Source organism: Orycteropus afer, unplaced genomic scaffold (genome assembly GCF_000298275.1).
Source record: "Orycteropus afer afer isolate SDZICR_OR568_19922 unplaced genomic scaffold, OryAfe1.0 scaffold00017, whole genome shotgun sequence".
In the NCBI taxonomy this organism is placed as follows: domain Eukaryota; kingdom Metazoa; phylum Chordata; class Mammalia; order Tubulidentata; family Orycteropodidae; genus Orycteropus; species Orycteropus afer.
This window is the reverse complement of record NW_006921604.1, coordinates 4,109,835-4,126,378: the sequence shown is the minus strand read 5'-3', so window position 1 is coordinate 4,126,378 and position 16,544 is coordinate 4,109,835. Positions and strand designations below refer to the sequence as shown.

Sequence of the window (16,544 nt, the reverse complement as noted above, 5' to 3'; positions counted from 1 at the left end):
ATGATCCCTTCTGACAACATGACCAAATAGGTGAGACGAAGTCTGGCCATTCTCACTTCCAAGGAGCATTCCAGGAACCAGGACAGAGGAGCAGTCAGCTACAGGGGTCCAGGTGAGGAGAGAGAACCCAGGCATGCCCAAAGCAGCAGTACAGGAGAGCAGGAGAAAGGGGATTAAAAGGCTCAGGAATCTGGACAGTGGAGCAGTCAGCCGCAGGGACCCAGGTAAGGGTGGTATGAGAGGTTTCCAACAGGGAGGCAAACTTGTCTGTCACTTTGTCCTTCCATGGTGATGTGTTGATGTGAGTTTTGAGGCTGAGCCACTGGTGTTTCAAACCTAGCGGAATGCACATGGTTCACAGGTATCAGCCCAGCTTACAGACTGAGACATATATATACTAGGAAGAAGGAAGAAGCCATGCACTTTGCGAAGAATTGGCCAGGGAAAACCTTATGAATAGGGGAAAATTTAGGGCCCCTAATATATGGCAAGCTAGGAGTTCTGGTAGCATAGTGCATAAGGCACTTGACTGCTAACCAGAAGGCTGGTGGTTTAAATCCACCAGCCACTCCTCAGAAGGAAGGTTGGGCAATCTACTTCCATAGTGATACTGCCTTAGAAACCCAAGGAGGGGTAGCTATGAGTCGGGGCCAACTTGACGGCACATAACAACAACAACAACAACAATATATGGCATAAATAGACTGACAAGCATAACCCAAATGCACAAACAGCAGAGGGTAAACTAGATGAATGGGACCTTCTGAAAATTAAATTTTTATGTGCTTCCAAAGACTTCTCCAAAAGAGTCAAAAGAAAACCTACAATTTGGGAAAAAATATTTGTCAATGACAAATATCTGACAAGGGTCTTATCTCTAAAATTTGTAGAAAACACCAACACCTCAACAGCAAAAAGACAAATAATCTAATTTAAAAATGGGCAAAAGTCATGAATAGACACATCACCAAAGAGGATATTCAGGTGGCCAACAAATATATGAAGAAATGCTCACGATCATTAGCCATTGTTATTTGCCGTTGGGTCGGCCCCAACTCATAGCGACCCCTCCTTAGGTTTCCGAGGCAGTATCACTACGTAAGTAGGATTGCCCAACCTTCCGAGGAGTGGCTGGTGGGTTTGAACCGCCAGCCTTCTGGTTAGCAGTCAAGTGCCTTAGGCACCATGCTACCAGAGCTCCTCATTAGCCATTAGAGAGATGAAAATCAAAACAACAATGAGATACCATCTTGCCCCAGCAGTAGTAGCAAAGTTCAAGATACAAAGTAACAAATGCTAGGTAGGATGCCAAGAGATTGAGATTCTCATATACTGCTCGTGGGACTGTCAAATGATACAATCACAGTGGAAAGCAGTATGGCAATTCCTTAAAAAGTTGGAATTAGAAATACCATTTGACCCAATCATTCCATTACTAGGTATATATCCTCAAGAAGTGAGAGCCAGGACAAGAACAGATACATGCACACCCATGTTCATCGCAGCACTATTTACAATAGCCAAAAGATGGAAACAACCTAGGTGCCCATCAGCAGAAGACTGGATAAGCAAACTATGGTACATACACACAATGGAATACTGTGCAACCCTAAAGAATAACATAGAACCAGAAAACACTGCATAACATGGATGAATTTGGAAGACATTATGCTGAATGAAGTAAGTTAATCACAAAAGGAAAAACATTGTATTAGTCCATTATTATAAAAAGTCAAGGTAAGGTTTATATATGGAAGGAAATTTTCTTTGTAGGTTACCAGAGGTGGGAGGGGAGGGGAAGGAACACTGTTAGGTAGGTAGAGACAAGTATTGATTTGGGTAAAGAGAAAGGCATTGTAGCAAATGTGAGTGATCAACAACACACAACACACACAACAGACAACAAAGATGAACTCTTTTGCACATATAGTACTCCATTGTCAATGAAGGCAAACATTAACATATGGGCAGATATATGGGTAGACAGGCTGAGCTATTAGGTATGCCTATGCAGGTAGGACCCTATACAGACCATGTATAGGGTTGGCAGATAATGACTCTACAAATGTATTTGTATGTTCTATAAGAATCCTGAGGTATATAGTAGAGCTGACAAGGGAAAAGGTTGTAGTCACTTCTTGGCCACAGCCAGCTACCCAGAGGGAGTAATTAGTTGGACCTGTGAGCTCGGGACCATAGTCGCAGGGAACATCAAGCTCAATTGGCATAACATTACACAAAAACATTGTTCCACATCCTACTTTGGCGAGTAGTGACTGGGATCTTAAAAACTTGCAAGCAGCCATCTAGATGCAATGATGGGTCTCTCCTCGTCCAGAGTAAAGGAGAATGAAGAAAATGAAAGGTGCATGGAAACAATTGGTCCAAGTGACTGCTACACCATGCCATCCTCAGCCTATACAACTATGAATCCAGAAGAACTAGATGGTGCCTGGCTACCACTGTCAACCACTTGGAGGGGGATCTATGTAGGAGATCCTGGATAGAGTAGGAGAACAATGTGGAACAAAACTCAATCATTTAAAAAAGGAGGGGGGGCCAGGTTTGCTGGTCTGATAGAGTGGGACGGAACCACTGAGACGATAGCCCTTAGCTGCCCTTCACATCTGGAATTGAACCCACTCCTGTGGCTTCTAGCCAAACAACAGATAGGCATATAGGGTGAACGTTTATATCAGGTAGATGGACTCCTTGGAGAGATCAATCATGGGATAATAAAAAGGCTATATATGCACAGTGAGACAGCTCGGGGGGCAGGAGTACAGGGGAGAGGACACAGAGAAGAGGTAACTATGGGGAGGAAGTGGGAGGGGAGCTGTTGCATTGTAGGAAATTGCAGTCAATGTCATGAGATAAAGTGTATGTGAGCTGCTGTATAGAAAGTGAATTTGCTCTGTAAACTTTCACCCAAATCACAATAAAAATTAAAAGATAAAAAAGTTCCCTCGTGTCACTTTACAGTTAACCCGTTTCCCTACATCCTGACTCTGGACAGCCACCTATCTTTCTGCTACTGTAGGTTTGCCTTTTCTGTAACTTAATGTAAATGGAATCATATAGCACGCAGTATTTGTATTTGGTTTCTATTGCTTAACAAAATGCTTTTGAAATTGATCCGAACTATAGCATGTGTCAGTGGTTTGTTTTTACTGCTGAGGAGTATTCATTTGTAAGGATATACCACAATTTGTTTATCCATTCACCAAACCTGCTGCCATTGAGTTGATTTTGACTCATAGTGACCCTATAGGACAGAGTAGAACTACCTACACAGTGTTTGCAAGGCTATAAATCTTTACAGAAGTGACTACCTCATCTTTCTGCCTTGGAGCAGTTGGTGGGTTCGAACCACAGACCTTTTGGTTAGCAGCCAAATGCCTTAATCTCTGCACCACCAGAGCGCCTTATCCATTCAATGAGTGGTGGATATTTGGGTTGATTTCTGTATCGGCTGTATTAATAAATATTCTATGAATATTTTCATACAAGTCTTTGTGTGGACATCTGTTTTCATCTGTCTTATACCTAGGAGTAGAATGGCAGAAACGTGTGGTAGGTATATGGTAAATTATATAATAAAATTAAATAGTTTCCAAAATGGCTGTCACATTCCCACCAGTGATGATTTCTAGTTGCTCCACATCCTTGCTAATACTTGATATTTCCAGTCTTTTTAATTTTAACCATCCTAGTAAGTATCTAAGGAACTCTGGTAGTGCAGTGGCTAAGGTATTTAGCTGCTAACCAAAAGGTCAGTGGTTCAAACCCACTAGCTGCTCCGTGGAAGAAAGGTGGAGAAGTCTGCTTCTGTGAAGATTTGAAGCCTTAGAAACCCAATGGGGATCGCTATGAGTTGGAATCAACCCAATGGCAATGAGTTTGGGTGTTTTTGAGCAAAGTATATAGTAATATCTCATTTGAGTTTTAATTTACATTTATAATCTTTTCCATGTGTTTATTTACCATTCATTTATTACTATCTTCTTTAGTAAAGTGTTCAAATTGTTTGCCTATTTGCTAAACTTAATATTGAACTATATTTTCAAATAAATTCTGTATAAAAGTCCTTTATTAGATGTGTGATTTGCCAGTACTGTCCCTTACCTGTGACTTGCATTTTCATTCTCTAATTAGTACCACTCCTCGGAAGGAAGGTTGGGCAATCCTACTTCCATAGTGATACTGCCTCGGAAACCCAAGGAGGGGTTGCTACGACTCGACGGCACATAACAACAACAACAACAACAATTAGTATCTTTACATAATAGAACTTTAAATTTGATGAAATTTAAGCTTTATTTGTCTTATTTCACAAATCCTTGCCTAACTGGAAGTCCCTAAGATTTTCTCCTGTGTTCTCTTCTAGAAATTTTGTAGATATAGGTCTGTGATCCATTTGAATTAACTTTTTATATGGTGTGATGTTAGGGTTGGGGTTTATTATTTATTTATTTATTTATTATTTGGTTATTTATTATTAGGGTTGGGGTATATTATTTGTTATTTTGCATGTGAATGTTCAGTTGTTCTAACCACTTATTGAAGACTATCTTTGAATTAGGAGCTCTGATAGCGTAATGCCTAAGGCGTTTGACTGCTAACCAGAAGGCTGGCGTTCATACCCACCAGCCACTCCTTGGAAGGAAGGTTGGGCAATCTACTTCTGTAGTGATACTGCCTCGGAAACCCAAGGAGGGGTCGCCATGAGTTGGATATGACTCGACAGCAGTGGGTTATCTTTGAATTACCTTGGTACTTCTGTCAACAATCTGTTGACCATGTATGTGAGGCTCTATTTCTGGACTCTATTTTGTTTCATTGCTCTATATTTCTATTTGTACCCCAATATCATACCCCAATATCACTTATTATAGTAACTCTTGATATCAGATAGTGTGAATCCTTTAATATTTTTTGAAACTGATTTGACTATTCTGATTCCTTTGCATTCCTATGTAAATTTTATAATTAGCTTGTCAATTCTACCAAAAAAAAAAAAAAAGTCTGCTGTTCCTCCCCTCTGTCCTCCCTTCTTGTGCTTTCCTGCCCCCTGAGCTGTCTCCTTGTGCAAATACTGCCCTTCTGTTCTCCCATGATTGCTCACTCTAAGGAGTGTATCTACCTGGTATAAATGTTCACCCTATATGCCTGTCTGTTCTTGGGCTGGAAGCCACAGGAGTGAATTCAATTCCAGACCTGAAGGCTAACTAGGGAGCGTGGTCTTAGGGATCTCACCAGGTGCTATCAGACCAGTAATCCTGGTCTTTTTTCTTTCTTTTTTTTGATTTTGAGTTTTGTTCCACATTGTTCTCCCCCTCTATCCAGGATCTCCTGCAATGATCCCTTTCTGAGTGGTTGACAGTGGTAGCCAGGTGCCATCTAGTTCTTCTGGTCACATGGTCAATAGCCTGAGGTTCACATGGTCCACTAGTGTGGTAATTAAGGTTATATGTCAACTTGGCTGGGCCTGGTTTTGAGTGGCTTGGCAGCTAAATGTAATTATTCCCCATGATGAGACTGGCAATGAACTCCATGGTGGATTCTGCCATGAGCAGTTGAGTAGCTGCCTAGGGATGGTCTGCTTCCAGTATATAAGAAGAAGCTTTGGAAATGGTCTCAGCAGCGTTTGGCACACTTGAATCCTACATGTAGCCAAGTCGTTGTTCAGCAGCCTGCTGTGTTGTCTACCGATCTTGGGGCTGTTAATGGGCTTGACTCAGTGGCTACCTGTGTGGTTTGGTAATATTGGGCTCTGCCTTTTTATTTGCCTACCTTGGGTTTGTCAGCCTCAGCAGCCAGCAGCTACATGAGTGAAGAAAGCCTCCAGTTTCAATGGGCCAGGAGCAAGAGGCAGAGCTGAAGCCCAAGGTCAAGGGGCTTTCACACAGCCCCTGCAGCCTGGCACTTTGAACTCAGACTTCTAGCCTCCAAAGCTGTAAGAGAATAAACTCCTGTTTGTTAAAGTCACATATTTGTTGTATTTTATTTTAGAACAGCACCAGAAATAACCAAAACAACTAGTCCCCTGGACTAATTGTTTCCTTGTCTTTGGTTTTCTTTCTTCTTTGTTATGGACAAGGAGAGACCAATTGTTGCATCTAGATGGCCACTTTCAAGCTTTAAGACCCCACTTACTACTCACCAGAGTAGGATGTAGAACAATGTTTTTGTGTATGCTATTCCAGTTGAGCTTGATGTCTCCTGTGACCATGATTGCCAAGCCCACACATCCAACAACTCACTCCATCAGGGTGGTTGATTGTGGCTAAGAAGTTATCATAACTTTTCCCCCTATTGTGGCTAAGAAGTTATCATAACTTTTCCACCTATTAGTTCTATTTATATGGACCCTCTTACAGCACCTACAAATACGTATGTACAAATATCATCGGTCAACCTTACATATGTTCCTAGGTATATTCCCTTTTGCCTAGACTCACCTGATCATTCAGCCTGTCTACCCATCAGGTTACCCATAGATTCATGTTTGTTATCACTAATAACAAGTCTGCTGACATTCTGATTGGGATTGTGTTGAATCTGTAGATCAATGTGAAGAGAATTGGCATCTCTGCAATGTCATGTCTTCTAACCTATGGATGTAGTATATTTTGCCATTTAGTTGGGTGATCTTTTTAAACTTCCTCCTACAGAATTTTTTTAGTTTCCATGTGCAAGTCTTATATATACTTTGTTAAATGTATCCCTAAGTATTTCACGGGAGCTCTGGTGGCATAGTGCATTTGACTGCTAACCAGAAGTCTGGCGCTTCAAACCCACCAGCCACTCCTTGGAAAGAAGGTTGGGCAATCTACTTCCTTAGAGATACCACCTTGGAAACCCAGGGAGGGGTCACTATGAGTCAGATCTGACCCCAAGGCAGTGAGTTTGTTTTTTTGGTTTGGTAAGTATTTAATATTTCTATGCTCTTGTAAATAGTATTTTTATCGCTATTTCTAATCATTTGTTGCTAGATTATGTACATACAATTGATTTTTGTGTGTTAGTCTTGTATCTTGTGATTTTTTTAATTTATTTATTAGCTGCAGTGACTGTTTTGTATATTCCTTAGGATTTTTTACATAGAGAATCATGTCTTCTTTAAATGAAGATTATTTCCCTTCTTCTTTCCCAATATGGATGCCTCTTATTTCTTTTTCTTGCCTTATTGCCCTAGCTAGAACTTCCAGTACAATGTTGAATACAGGTGGCAAGAATGGACATCCTTGTCTTCTTCCTGATCTCAGGGGAAAATCTTTAAGTCTTTCACCATTAAATATGATGTTAACTGTGGGATTTTTATAGATCCCCTTTACAGAGATAAGTATTTTTATCTGGCTATGTTTCTGCCCAAAGTTAATTGGAGTTTTGCTGAAAGACAAAAAGGAGGAATGGGTATGGCTGTTTACCACAGCATGTGTTTCTTCATGTGTTCAGCCCTGACTTAGCTTTGCTGTGTGATGATTTATTAGGAAATAAACATATATTTTCAGTAGAGGCTTTAAGTGTAGGATGTTGTGGGGTGTCATTCACATAAAATATGACCCATGTGTGACAATCCAATACTTAAAACAATATATTCAGTAGGTGCAGGCTTTGCCATGGCACTTGCCATCAGTCTGTTGGAAGGTACTATAGCCCGTGATTGAAAGCATTGGCTTGAATACCTGGGTGCCCAGTCCAAAACCAGCACTGTGACCTTGGGCAAATTTCTTAACCTTTCTTGGCAGTTTTTCACCTGTCAAATGAAATACCAGCCTCCATGGAGGAGTTCTGAGAACTAAGAGTAAATACCATGAGGTACTTAAAACAATGTCTATTCTCTGGTGCATTTTAAGAAGCATGTTGTTTGCATAAAGCTAATTTACACCCAGGTTTTATGGAGCAGGGTTACTGCTTGAAGTAAACAACAACAAGCCATTAAAAATAAAAATTAAAATAAAATAATCCTTTCTCCTGAAACCTCTTATTCAGATTTTTTTTAAGGTGGTAGGGTCCCTGGGTTGTATAAAGAGTTAATGGGCTTGGCTGCTAACCAAAAGGTTAAGGATTAAAGTCTACTGAGAGGTGCCTTGGAAGAAAGGTCTGGTGATCGCCTTCTGAGAAATCAGCCATTGACAACACTATGGAGCACAATTTTAATCTGACACACATGGGGTCACCATGAGTTGAGTCAACTTGATGACAATTTTTTTTTGATAGTGTGATGGTAGATACTTGATTTCTTTTGTTTTCCAGTATTGTTTATGCAATACATATGTTCTTAAATCACAGACATTTAATAGGGAGCACTAGTAACAAAGATGGGCAATCTACTTCCTTATTGATACTGCCTTGGAAACCCAAGAAAGGGTCACTATGAGTCGGGTCTGACTCGACGGCACACAACAACAACAACAGTGGTGTAGTGATTAAGTGCTCAGCTGCTAATTGAAAGGTCAGTGGTTTGAATCCACCAGCCACTCCGTGGGAGAAGGATGTGGCAATCAGCTTCCTGGAAACCCTGTGAGACAGTTCTACTCTGTCGCGTTGGGTCACTATGAGTCAGAATTGACTCCACGGCACGTAGCAATAACAACATACACTTCTTAAGCAGTCATCAACTGGCTTACAGTTGTGGGCAGCTACACTTTTGAAGTCAAGACTCCAAATTGGAGGCTGAGCCAGGGTTTGACCCTCCAGTCTGTACATTTTGACCACTTTACTGTGGGATAGAGTGTGACCCATGGGCCTTCTAGGCTAGCCCTAGGATCCCCAGGTGGCTTCAACATATTATTTTCTGCTAATAAAATCGATGCCAAGGGAAAACAGGGGCTTCTTCTTCAGTCTCTTCCTGGAGCAGGTGGGATTATCCTGTCCACATACTTCATGTCCTGGGTGCTCTCCTTGGTGGTAGGTGACTCACACCAGCTTTCTGGCTGGGGGGGAGGAGAGAGCACTCATCAGCAAGGATGAGGTCACACTGAGCCTGCTCTATCAGGCTCTGCAGCAGCACCAGGAGCTGTGATGTTGACATAGAAGGAAAAACACTTAGAAACTAACTGGCAAGATTTCAAGGGGCCTTTCCCCTTAACTGAAACTTGCTTTTTCCTACTTCTGGAGAAGTACAGACACAGAGAGGTTTTGCAAAGGCCTCTTGGCAAGGTTTTCCCATCTGCACTTCCTTCCTTAGGCCCAGCTAGTTGTCTGCCCTGAGTTTTCTCTTGATCAGGCCAGTGAAAAGCTGACACTACACATTGAATTAAAAAATTAACAAGTGCCCATTGTTCTATCTGGACATATCGACCCAGTGTTTTGTCTTTTCTCTCTGCCTCCCAGTTGCAGGATAGCCTGTCAACCAGGCTCTGGCTTGGATTTACCAGTGTTATCATCTACTGTAAGGAGCTCTGGTGGTGTAGTTGTTAAGGCATTTGGCTACTAACCAGAAGGTTGGCAGTTCACACCCACCAACCGCTCTGTTTCCATAAAGATTTACAACCATGATATGATGAACTACGGAGACCTCAGCCTTCATGACCCTGAAACCAGAAGAACTATATGGTGCCTGACTACCAATGTCAACCACTCAGGGATCAAAATTGGAGATCCTAGATACGGTGGGAAGAAAAATATGGAAGAAAATTCAAAAACACAAAAATGACCAGAATTACTGGTCAGATAGAGACTGGTAGAACCCCAGAGACTTTGGCCCTGGGTTATCCTTTGGGCCTGGAACAGGACTCACTTCCATGGATTAGGTCTCAGCCAAACAGTTGAAAGGTCTACAAACAGAACACCTACCCTAGGGAGATGCACCCCTTAGATTAATCAGCTATGAGACATCAGAAGGGCAGCATTTGCATAGAGGGAAAGTTGGACAGACAGGAAGCATAGATAAGAAGGACACAGGGAAGGGGTAATCAATGGGAGGAGGAGTCAGGGCTGTGAAACCAAATGTGCATGAACTATTGAGAATAAAACAAATCTGCTTTGTAAATTTGCACCAAAACCACAATAAAAGGGAAAAAAAAAAAGATTTACAGCCTTGGAAACCCAGTGGAGGTCACTGAGTTGGAATTGACTTGATGGCAGTGAGTTTGGTTTTTTTGGTTTTATCATCAACTGTGTGATGGGTAGAGTTTCAGACTTCTTTCCTGAAACTCAGAGAGTGTCTTGGCCAGTTTGTGTCTTCCCCTCTTCCAGGCAGGCTCTGCAGGCTCTTCCCTGAGAGGTAAGTCTCTCCACACCACTTGGCTTCATTGTGATTCAGACGCAGAACTATATTGATTCAGGCAGCAAGGCAGACATTCTCTCTCCAAGGTGTCATGAGAGGTCTCAGTTAAGTGGGAACCTGTAAGCACACATGTCATTGTCGTCCAAACTATGTTTGTCGCCTCAGGTGATCATGCTAAATTATACATAGGTAGAGGCTTTCTGCAGTGCTGTTTTTCCACTAGAGCACAAAGCACTCTGTTCCATGAGGGATTTTACAAAGCAAGTCATCCAGGCCCTGGAGAAACTGGGGAGCTGCAGGAAGGCAGGTTACTCTTCGACCCGTAGTGCTAATCAGGGTGCAAGTTAAAATAAATAAGAGGCAGCTCCGTACGAATTTTAATTTTATTTGAGTATTATTTCCTTGAGCAGAGAAAATTTCTGATAGTTTAAATGTGAAATCCGTTAGGTTGTTGAAACAAAGAAAAGAAAGAAGGAACAAAGAAAAGTCAAAATGCCACATTTAACCTGCTTCTCTGATCAGATAAGAATCCACTTTTAGCATCACCAAAATAACTTAATGACTGAAACTGCTGGCTTCATGATTCGGCATCTTTCTCTTCTCCGTGTATTTTCTTCTTATTATTTCATACCAGTTATATTGCCTCACTTCCTCTCAATTAAAAAAAAAATCACCTCATTAAAGTGATTGAAAGATCATTTTATACCGAGTAAACCCTCAAAAGCTATTTGTTAGATGGATAAATGGCATAAACATGCCATGAGTCCAGTCTCCATGTTTATTTTAATTCCTTACATGTATTGAAGGTGGAGACTACAAACTGCCAATTCTTAAGATGTAACAAATGTTCAAGGAACAGTTTGAAAACAAATGGAAAAAACAAACAATTTGAAACTATGGATAGAGAGAAGATAGATTGGTGAAGTGGGGGTTAGATTTAAATAGTTAGTTACAGTATTTAGAATTCTTCAGGCAGTGACCCTATTAGAACCAGTTGAAACAAGTTGTCATGGACTTGACTCTGACTCTTGGATGCCTCATGTGTGTCAGACTAGAACTGCACTATTTAGGGTGTTCAGTAGCTGGTTTTGGGGAAGTAGATCACCAGGCCTTTCTTCTGAGGTGCCTCTGAATAGACTCAAACCACCAACCAGCCTTTTGATTAACAGTCAAATGCTTAACCATTTGTGCCACCCAGGAACTCCTATTAAAACAGTCCCATTTTATCTTTGTATGCTCCCTCCACTTTAAGTTGTTTCTTGAACATTTGTTACATCTTGAGAATTGGCAATCAGTAGTCTCCATGTTTGGACAATGAATAAGAAAAACTGAAGAAGAATTGATACATATGAATTACAGTGTTGGTGAAGAGTGTTGAATATGCCATGGACTGCCAGAATGATGAACAAATCTGTCTTGAAAGAAGTATAGCCAGAATGCTCCTTAGAAGGGCGGATGACAAGACTTCATTTACATACTTTGGACATGTTATCAAGAGGGATCAATCCCTGGAGAACATTGTGCTTGATAAAGTAGAAGGTCAGTGAAAAAGAGGAAGACCCTCAATGAGATGGGTTGACACAGTGGCTGCAATAATGGGTTCAAACATAGCAACTGTTGTGAGGATGGCCCAGGACAAGTGTTTCATACTGTTGTGCATGGAATAACTATGAGTTGAGGCCAACTCAACATCACCTAACAAGAATAACATATTTTGTATGTGTGAGGAGATTATATAAATGTATAAACTTGACTTGCGGTATACTTATGTCAAGGTATTGTTCATCTAATAAATACCTTTTGCAGGTCACAGAGACTGGCCTACAGTTGAAAAGTTGGATATTTGCCATCTGTCTTGCTACAAAGTTCTGTTTTCTCAGAATATCACCAGCAGTTTTTTCTCTCTGTCCATTTGACAGGTGGTGACCAAGAAGGAAGACTTTTTCAGTGCCTGGAATTCATGCCTTCACCATGTGGCTTCTCTGTCTCTGGCACACATTCACCGAGGTCAGTTGACTCATGTTGAATATTTGTAATCAATGTGTAAAGGTGATCCAGAACATGGCTTTGTAGAGAAAAAACAGACCCCAAACCAATCGGGGTCCTTGGGTTGAATTCAACCAGAATCAGTTGTTGTTGATTTGTTTCTGAGTCCTGACAGCCCCATGTATGTCAGAGTAGAACTGTGCACCACAGGATTTTCAATGACTGATTTTTTTGGAAGTAGATTACCAGGTCTTTCTTTTGAGGCACCTCCAATTGTACTCAAATCCCCAACTTTTGGTTAGCAGCCAAGCATGTTACCTGGTTGTACCACTCAGGGACTCCTGTGTTGAAATTAGGACTCAGCCTGCCCTGTGGTTAGACAGTTTTATGCACTTTACAGGGATTTGTCAGTCTATTATGCAAATAGGGTACATAAAACCACCTAATAAGATTGAGTGACTTGCTTATATAAGTGGCCAACCTAACAGGTTTTCAGAAAGACATGTAGAGAGAGAGAGAGAAGGAGCTCTAACACTGAAGATAGCAAGAAACAACCAAGAGATAGCAGAACCTGGCAGCAGTAGGGCTGACTGAGACCCAGCAGCAGTAGGCCCAAGAGGGGCCTGGTGACAGTCAGCCTGAGAGAAGGTGCAGCAGAAGAGGAGCTGTGTTGGTTGGAAGCTGTCCCAATTGCAGAACTGTGTCCTGTCTTCCCTGTTGCATCCAGTTGTTTCCAAGTCAATTCTGATTCTGACTTGTAACCTATTACTTCTCAGTAATGACTTAACTGTAAGTGCAGTTCATGAGTTCTGTGAGATGTTGCAGCAAACTGCCAAAATCAAAAGACGGGAGGAAGAACACTGAGGGGTGAGGGAATAGTTGGAGTTAGAGATGATGGAGTGATGAGCACTTTGGAGAAGTTGGAAATCTGGGATATATTTAACCTTCACCTTACAGGAACTAGCTTGGTGCTGATTCTTATTAAAGCAGGCATTAGTTCAAGGTCACTGCCTGAAGAACTTTAAGTACTAGAACTTATTACCTTGGCAGTTCAAACTCACCAGCCACTCCTTGGAAGAAAGGTTAGGCAATCTACTTTGGTAGTGATACTGCCTTAGAAACTCAAGGAGGGGTCGCTATGAGTTGGGTCTGACTCAACGGCACATAACAACAACAACAACAATCTACAGATCAGCAAGTCACTGGTTCAGTGCTTTAAATCACTAGTTCTCAACTCGAGGCAGTTTTGCCCATCAAGGGGATATTTGGCAATGTTGGTAGACATTTTTGTTTGTACCACTGGGTGGAAGGATGATGCAGGCATCTAGCAAGCAGAGGCCAGGGATGCTGCTACACATCCTCTAATGCACAGGGCAGCCCCCTGCACCAATGAATTGTCCAACGAAAATGTCAGTAATGTTAACGTTGAGGAAACTTGAACCTTCGTTTTGGCTTACAAAGACCAAAATAACTCAAAATAAAATGAAACATTAAAAACCAAGCATAATCCATGAAGATAAGACAAATGTTATCGAAATTATTGTTTAATCTCAAGAATAACCTATTTATCATCATGTTGTTGTTACGGGGGAAGTACTAAAAGAAAAAGTCAAGACATAGTGTTTATTTGCTGTGCAGAGTTTTTGATCACATGGGGCCTACTCCTGGCCTCTGGAAGGTGGGGCCAAGCATTGTCATCAGCATAGCTCTGGGAACTGGCTACTGTTGTGTCCTTGACACCATTTATCTTGTTGGGTAGAATTGCTCCGTGAGGTCTATTAGGAGTCAGGGTAGGCATTATGACAAGTAGTGTAGGACTGCCTGAATCCTACCCAGCTCAGCACCCTGCCTTCCTAACCAACCAGTTCCAGAAGAGCAAAGTGCCATGTATCAAGTGCTACATTACTAATACCTGCAAGAATGCCCAGAGCTTTCCTTACACAGCTCAGATAGGAGCTGGATTGAACTGAGTGGTTTAACTGCAGGCCTACCCTGGTCTCTTCCTTCCCTGTAAACTTACTGCAGCTCTTGGGACACTGCACCCTTGGGTGAGCCTCATGATCCTGCTTGAGGGTAAGGACCGGGATAAAATGCATAAGTGATTGTACAGAGAGGACAGGCCCCTTCTGTGTTCCTCCTAGGATCAGAAAGCAGGAGACACGCAGGACTTCCCATCCTGGTGCTGGCTCATTTACATAGGGACCACATCCTCTCATAGTCATGGCCTCATTTGTGTTCAAATTTCTGATTGATTCAAGACCCACCTTCTCCTCTCTGGACAGGGGAAAGGGGAACAAGGATAAGACTGATGGGGTCAAGCAAAGGTGGCTGGTTTCCTCCCCTCTAGGCCATGAAGCCTTGTCTAAGAACCACTTGTATGCAGTGATTCACTGACTCCCATTTTGCAAAACTCAGCCACATTTCTGAATGTTCAGAAGCTTCTCATCTGGAATACGCATGGCTCATCCTCATGTGCCAGGACAGGCAGTCTCCACAGTCAGTGCACAGGGGCCAGAGGGAGAGCCTGCCCAGTATCCTCAGAGCGAAACCAGTAGGCGTCTGCACACAGTGGTTGAGGAGGCAATAAGCGTGTCTTGAGTGCAGTTTCAGAGAGGCAGGGCTAAAATGTGACTGACATATGCCAGATAACTTTCAGCCTGATAACAAATATTATGGGGGGAGGGGAGAAAAAAACAATAGAATGATTTCTTCCCCTTTGTAGGAAAATCTCCACGTGGAATTAAATTTTAATCAGAAGGTGGCTGACTGAGCATCTGGGCAGCTCATGACATTAGTCTGCCGGGGATCTGAGTGTCCACTTTAAGACTAATGGCCACGGAGGCTGCATTGTGGAGCCTACAGGGCGTGATCTTCCCTGGACTGCCTGTGCTCTCAGCAACCACCCTACCCCTATGAAAGCCCTTTCCATAGTGTATGACCCATAGATATTTAGAAAAAGAAATACATAGTGGTGTTGACTCCACTCACTGTGACTGTGTGTGTCAGAGTAGAACTGTGCTCCACAAGGTTTTCAATGGCTGATTTTTTAGAAAGAGATTGCCAGGCCTTTCTTCCAGAGGGCCCCTGGGTGATCTCAAACCCCCAACCTTACCATTAGTAGCTGAGTGCATTAACTATTTGCACCACTCAGTGTTGAATTTGAAAAAAAAAAAAAAAAAAATTAGTGTCTGATGTATTACTGGACAACTTTATGAATAGCCCTGAAACATTGTCCATTAGAGTGCCGAAGATCAGCCCCTCAGGTCGGAAGGCACTCAAAATACAACTGGGAAAGAGCTGCCTCATCAGAGTCAAAATGACCTTAACGATATGGATAAAGTAGAGCTTTTGAGACCTCAATTTGCTGATGTGGCATGACTCAAAATGAAAAGAAACAGCTGCAAATATCCATTTAAAAAAAAAAAAAAAACCCACTGCCGTGAAGTTGGATTCAACTCAGAGTGACCCTTCCTTGGGTTCTGGGGCAGTATCACTACGGAAATAGATTGCCCAACCTTCCTTCCCAGGAGTGGCTGGTGGATTTGAACCATCAGCCTTCTAGTTAGCAGTTAAATGCGTTAGACACTATGCTACCAGAGCTCCCACCATTAATAATAGGAACATTAGAAACATGGAATATATGAAGTATGAGTTTAGGAAAATTGGAAGTTGTCAAAAATGAAATTGAGTGCATAAAGATTGATATCCTAGGCATTACTGAACTGAGCTGGACCCGTTTTCACCATTTTGAATCAGACAAGCATATGATCTACTATGCCAGGAATGACAAATTGAAGAGGAATGGTTTGGCATTCATCATCATAAAGAATGTTTCAAGATCTATCCTAAAGTACAATGCTGTCAGTGATAGAATAATATCCATACACCTACAAGGAAGACCAGTTAATACTATTATCCACACTTATGCACCAATCACCAAAGAGCCAAAGACAAGGTAATTGAAGATTTTTACCAACTTCTGTAGTCTGAAATTGATCAAACATGCAATCGAGATGTGCTGATTATCACTGGTGATTGGAATACAAAAGTTGGAAATAAAGAATAATCACGGGTAGTTGGAAACTTTGGCCTTGGTGATAGAAATAACTCTGGAGATCTCATGATAGAATTTTGCAAGACCAATGACTTATTCATTATACTGGACAACTAGAAAAAAGGTGAATAGCTTTTGTCAACAACACAAATGGCGGCTATACACATGGACTTCACCAGATGGAGTACACATGAATCATATTGACTGTATCTATAGCAAGAGGCAATGGAAAAGCTCAATATCTTCAGCCAAAACAAGGCCAGGAGCTGA

The 16,544-nt window shown here is 41.8% G+C and overlaps 1 protein-coding gene across 1 annotated transcript in view; it reads left to right on the top strand.

The window, feature by feature from the left end:
* Window positions 1–16,544, top strand: part of ACOXL (acyl-CoA oxidase like) — a 613,336-nt gene that overhangs the window by 461,780 nt on the left and 135,012 nt on the right. Inside the window, exon 14 of the mRNA XM_007959419.2 lies at window positions 12,154–12,241. Within this exon, the coding sequence (XP_007957610.2) occupies window positions 12,154–12,241 (88 nt within the window). The remainder of the gene's footprint in view (window positions 1–12,153; window positions 12,242–16,544) is intronic.